This window comes from Exophiala aquamarina (assembly GCF_000709125.1).
Source record: "Exophiala aquamarina CBS 119918 chromosome Unknown aczIA-supercont1.3, whole genome shotgun sequence".
NCBI classification, from domain to species: domain Eukaryota; kingdom Fungi; phylum Ascomycota; class Eurotiomycetes; order Chaetothyriales; family Herpotrichiellaceae; genus Exophiala; species Exophiala aquamarina.
In genome coordinates, this window is record NW_013550585.1 from 4,202,734 (window position 1) to 4,208,733 (window position 6,000).

The 6,000-nt window shown below is 52.6% G+C and overlaps 1 protein-coding gene across 1 annotated transcript; it reads right to left on the reverse strand.

Annotated features, from left to right (window-relative positions):
- Positions 1-2,741: 2,741 nt before the first annotated feature.
- Positions 2,742-4,427, reverse strand: A1O9_05066 (uncharacterized protein; the record flags this gene model as incomplete). The annotated part of the gene is made up of 1 exon (XM_013407352.1): positions 2,742-4,427. One exon carries the CDS (start codon positions 4,425-4,427, stop codon positions 2,742-2,744), a length of 1,686 nt encoding a protein of 561 aa, XP_013262806.1.
- Between the last annotated feature and the right edge of the window lie 1,573 nt (positions 4,428-6,000).

The window sequence follows — 6,000 nt, forward strand, 5'->3', positions numbered from 1 at the left end:
TGTTTCCTTGGCCAAGATGTGGAATATGAACTCCATAGGGGACATAGTGATTGTTCCGTTTTGGACCCATTGGCGCATACTAGTCCTAGTCTTAGTTCTAGCCCTGAGGATTACTACTTACTGCGGTATTGCTGTTGGGGCTGGGCCCTGAAACATCCAAAAGAACGGGGAACCACTCACGACTCGTAGTCCATGTGTCGGAAGGGGAACCTGGAGAGCTGAATAGTACAGAGTACTCGTAAGCAGTCTGGTGTCTCCGCCGAGGCTAACCAGTACCAGGACCTTTAGGATGCAATGCCACTATAACGAGATTATTGAAGGACATCAATTGCCTCAGCTGGAGCGATCTGACGGCGTCTTGCCCCAGAAGGAGCCGCCCTGCATATTCTCCAGTCTCATTTCTTGCCACGGGAGTCGCTTCTTCACCCTGACAACAAAAGATCCCCATTTGGCGGGTGAGAGTGTCCTCATGCTAGTCTGGCGGTGGCGAGGGCACTTCTGCAAGGGCCGCCACTGGAGAGTGTCTCATCTTATTGCTCCTTCCATGACAGATGGCGGCAAAGGGAGAGTAGACGGCCTCTCTGTCTATTAACCAAAACCACTGCAGTCGATGGAGTCAGATGTGAAAGGAGATTGTTGTCAAATGTCTCGACGAAACGAACAAGGCTACCACCGGATAATGACCGCAGTCGGCTCTCACCTGATGGTACTCATACATACTCGTACTCAAATAGTATTCGGGTGGAGAGCCCTAGCTCGCACTCACCAATTGTAACGAAGGGGACCGTGTAGATTGCACCGTACGAGTAAGCAGCCCAGATGGGCAACTCAGCGGCGCAGGAGCGAAAACGAGAGCGAGAACAACTAGCGCTTGGGGCAAAGCAATCCGAACCTTGACGACTGGCTACGGCCTGAGGGAGAGATGCAAGTAACAGTGTCTCTGCGACAAATTGGCTGTCCTGGAGTCAGTGGGGTTCTTCGAATGAGTACTCCGTACTGAGAAGAGGCGCCGGTGGAATAAGCCGGTGGCCGTGTGCAGTAGCTACTGTAGCTACGAGGATTCATGATACATACTCGTAGGTGCTTTAGCCCTAGGTGGCCTTTAGGGTTGTTGATCCCCATAAGTTCCCTCTAAGTATAACTATCATGCCTATTTCTTGGGGCGGTGGGAGCACTTGTCGGGGATGAACTTAGTTAAACGGGTTGCGCTGTGCTTGGTGAGACTTGGTGTCGTCACCTATTTGGGCCCTTTTTCCGCCGCTCGAGCTGCTCCAGCGGAGGTCAAGATTCAGGAGTCAGGAGGAGATACGAGAAGCTGCTGCTCATTACTGCGATCAGGTCAATAATTACCGAACCAACTGCGAGTGATTGCCAACTGGTGACCCAGCCGAAGATAAAGTCAAATCGAAGTTTCACCGGCTTGGTTAGAGTCAGTGGTACGAGAAACTCGATTCGGGGGACGAGGGCGTTCAAAGCGGGAGTGACGAAAGCCCTAGCCACGATCATAGTTCAGTTCTCTGGGTGCCTCCAAGCTGTCAGTTGAACAGGCAACATCTGCACGCTCTGTTGATCCTCTTTTCGGTCAATCTTTTGCCAGCGACCGCCCTACCAAAACCAAGTTTTTTGGGCGGCGCTTCGGGGGCGCGTCGGGGGTCCCAAAGTCCCCCCAAGCTTTCTCGCAGAAACTGATCGACACGGGGCGATGGGCCCATTTTCTTATTTCCGCATTCTCGAGATCATGTGAACACTTGAACCGCAGCCCGCTGATCAGGCAGGGCAGACCATCACCAAGAGGCCAGTGGCCATGAGGCCCGTCAAGAACAAGCAACGAAGATGAGTGCAGCATCATCGCTGATGCAGCTCATCAGCTCATCATTCATGCTGGTGGCTATCTCGTCACTGACGATTCATCCAAACCCTATTTCTGACTGCGCACGGGACCCTGTCCATTTCTTCGCACCGTGGTGGTATGAGACATGGCTGTCAAGTTGAGTATTGACGTGTGCCCCATCCGTGCGTGCTGGCATGTCAACCAATACGTGCAGCCTCGATAGTCATCCATCAAGCTCGGAAACAGAGACACTTCTCCAATTCCAATTCCAATTCCAATTCAATAATCAATGTAATATTGGTACATTTCGCCACTTCGGCTACAGTGTGACTCAACCGACTACTACTATTCATCTGGAGTCTTGACTAAGTTAGATAATAACCCTAACCTCTGCCGAGTTTGTTTTGTTGTACAGTGGTGTCATGTGGTAGACATTAAAATCCCCCACGGCCACGGCCACAGCCACAGCCACGCCTTGGCCCCCTTCACTTTTGCATCTGACCATATCCAAGCCCAGTACAAGGCATGGACCGTAGTCGATATGGATGTGATAAATGACCATACCACGCCAAGAGATAGTCTCAAGGCAACAAACGAGGAACAATCGCCTTCCACTGACTGGCATTGCATAATCGTAATGACACTATGCTTGAACGGCAAAATCCATCAACTTTTCCGCCGCGCGCTCGCTCCTGATGCCATGCATCAATCGGAGAAATGTAATCCAAAGAAACCAATCTTCGCCACGGGGGCGGATGGGGCAGAGCCAACACCATCCTATAACCCCTTGCCCATTCATGCTAGGTAGTAGATGTAGGTCATAAGATGCGTGAAACATCGCATCGCGCATTTCCCGCTTGGAACGCAGACAACGAAACAAGGTATAAACTAAAACTGAAAATTCAAAAGATCACCAGCCTTTGGCATGGTACTCCCACGGATTGTCAAAATAGTGATTCCACGAGTTATTCTTCGAGGTTTCCGTCGCTGGGAGAGGTGGTTGAGCAGGCCCAACCGATGGTGCCGTATGTGCTTGTAGATTTGCCATGCTTTGTGCATTGCGGCTTCGTTTGAGGAAAGCGTTGGCCGCCTGAGATTTCTGCTGCCGTTCCCAAAGCAGGTTCTTGCGTAAAGACTCGGTCAATTCAGTAGACAACATATTCCGACGTGTGGTCCGTGGCGAATGCGCCACGGACTTGGCCGAAGGATTAGGTGGAGGGATAGCAATAGGTGCCCGTTGTCGAGTCCGCATCACCATCCCATCATCATCGTCCTCGGGAGATGCGGCCAACGAACTCCCTTGTGGGGAGGAGGACCGTGACTGACGTAGTACAGGCTGTGAAAAAGCATGGTTCAATCTCGCTTGCCCTTGCCCTTGCCCTTGCCCTTTGTTCAATGCCAGCGTCAGCATCGACCTTCGTGAGACCAGGTCAGGTCGGCTTTCTACACGCCGGAAAAGATGATTCTCGTGCACAGGTTTGCCATCATCGGAGTTGGAATCTTCCCAGTCGGGATCATCTTCATCCTCTTCGTCAATGGCCGACTCAACCACCTCGTCCGTGTCATCTTCTTCATCACTACTTTCAATTGCTCCCTCATCGTTCTCCGCGTCTTCTTGAATTCTCCGTTGCGCAACGACGTCTCTGAAGGAAGTCCGTTTGGGTTGAAGAGCAGCGTTGGAATTGCCACCCACAACCAAGTTGTTCTTGCTCAAGCTTTGAGACAAGGAACTCTTTTGTGGTGGAGGGCGTACTGATAAGACCCGTTGCTCGAAAGACGAATCATCATCCTCGGAGGATCCTCCTAACGTGAACATGGCAGGCTTCAGTGTTTTTCCCTTGGGGATAAGCTTAGACGACACAGCAAGTTGCATGCCGGAGCCAGTCGGTTTTCGAAAAGATGACGCCACCGGAGAGAAGCCATGTACGACAGATCCGCTTCGTATCAGGCCATCCGAAGAGACTGAAGTATCCGAATTTCGATGCTCACTTTGTCGAGCAGTATCCGCGGTTTCGTTCGTTGTAGCAGAAAAACAAGAGTCGGTCGAATTCTGCAGGTTGTCTGAAGCGGCTGTGGATTCAGGTTCCGATTTGGGTTGGGAGGCTGTTGTATGATGCGAAGTGCTGGGTAATGCGGTAAGGCTAGCTTCAAGGGAGGGAGATAATGGGCCTAATGCGGCCTTCTCTTGTATGCTAACCACGATCTTCTCCAGGGTGTGAGATGTTAGATGTCGGGACCGTGACAGGGAGCTGGCGCAGTCATCGTGTCCGAATGATCGCGATCTCGAGCCAGAATCCACGGGGAATGCTGCTCGTTCACTACTGAGGCTGTCGTCTGAGGAGTATGAATTTGATAATGATGGCACGCCACTGGACCTGGCTGGTGACAAGTCGCCCTGAGCCACACATAATGACTCGCGAGACCATACCCTCCAGCTCATGTTTTCTAATCGTGGACCATCCTTCAAAGTTTCTGAGCATTTGGAGAAAATAGACCACATAGCCATGAGACTGCAGGCGTTTGAGGGGTCTATTTGGTGCATTTTGGCTGCGTCTAAGGACAGCACCGGCGCAGGCGCATTTAAGCGCGACGGCATCTTGAGAGGGGGTTGAATATGTAGAATCCCAAGTCAGGGAAGGACAGGGCAACAAACCGGTTGAGGTAGTTGAGGTGGTTGAGGTAGTTGGCTTTGGAGGGAGATGGAGGGTTCGTGGTTGATCGTCCTGTGACGCAATCCACGGCACTCGGTCCGAGATGAATCGATACGAGATGGGGGCGTTAGGGTGGAGAGGAAGGAGCACAGTGAATGCTAAACCATCGACATGGAGACGACGACGAGGATGACGACGAGTCTAGAGGTCAAGACGTCAAGTCAAGCTGGAGGGATAGTGGGCAGTAAAAAGTCGGTCGATGGACAACGGACGGTGTGTAAAAGGTACTGAGGGATGGGGGAAGAATGCGATGGGGAGAGCCGGTATAACAAAGGGCAGGAGGTTGCAGGCCGGAGCCGGGACCAGGGTGAATGGCAAGGGCCAGGACCAGGGTGACAGGGCCAGGGCCAGGGCGATGGAAGGATTGCTTGTGCTCTGGTGCGGGTGCTTGGGACGAAGCAAGTCACCACGCTAAGAGTTCACTCGGCTCCAAACAGGGCGACAAACATGGGCACAGCAAAAGAGTCCTAAAAATGCGAGCAGAGGAGGGACACGGGGGTGGGACGGGGGCGAGAGGAGGGATGATGGAGGCTGAGGATCAGAGCCACAGGGTCACCAACTAGCGCTGTCGAACAGTAACTTTGGGTGCGCAGTGGGCCTAAAGACGTCGCTACCACGAGTAGGTTCCAGTGCCCGTGACCCATCCGTCCACCACTACGAGGTACTTGCACAGCACGACAAGCACTGGAACTGGGGAGTGGTTAGCATTTTTGGGCGACACACGGTTCGAGACACGAGGGAAAGGCCTTTCGGACTCTAGTGCCTTCTAGCCCTGCCAGGTTCTGTTCCGGACGTTCGCAGTGACCATTGGGGTGGGAAAGCACCCACCTGCTCCACCAGTAACTAGTGCGGAGGTGTCAACCGCAGGCCCATTGCGGTGTCCAGTGCCAACGCCAGTGCCAGCGAGATTTAGCCTGTTCTCTCCGTACTGCCCGTAAGCTGAAATGACTCTTGAAATGACACCCATTGCTGCAACCATCCGTCGTTTGATTTTCGCTCCTTTGGGCAGAAAGTGAAGAGCCGACTACTCGTAGTTAGTAGTTACTCTGCTGGGCTCGACCGGGCCCCACTAAGGGCCCTTCGTTGCTGCAGAAGGTCACCCACGATTTCTTGCCCAGGCACCCGAGCATCCAGAACCCAGGCATCGATGATCCCCATAATCTATTGCCTCCCATCACCCACTTTGGCCCATCCTTAGGAGAGGTTTCTTGCTAGTTTGTTGGCTACTGGGATCCCGTTCCATGGTGACATTGTGCGACAGGCTATCATCCAAGCATTTTGTGACCCGGTGACCATCTGAGTTGCTTGCTTATCATTGTGGCTTTGGTAACTGTTGTTATTGAAGCTTGGTAGTGTCCGGAACTCTGGAGGAGCCTGTAGTTACAAGGCCCAACTCGTTTTTGGATCTTGCAGTGTTGAAGGGGACACTCCGCGACGTATGGGACAGAATTACCGCTC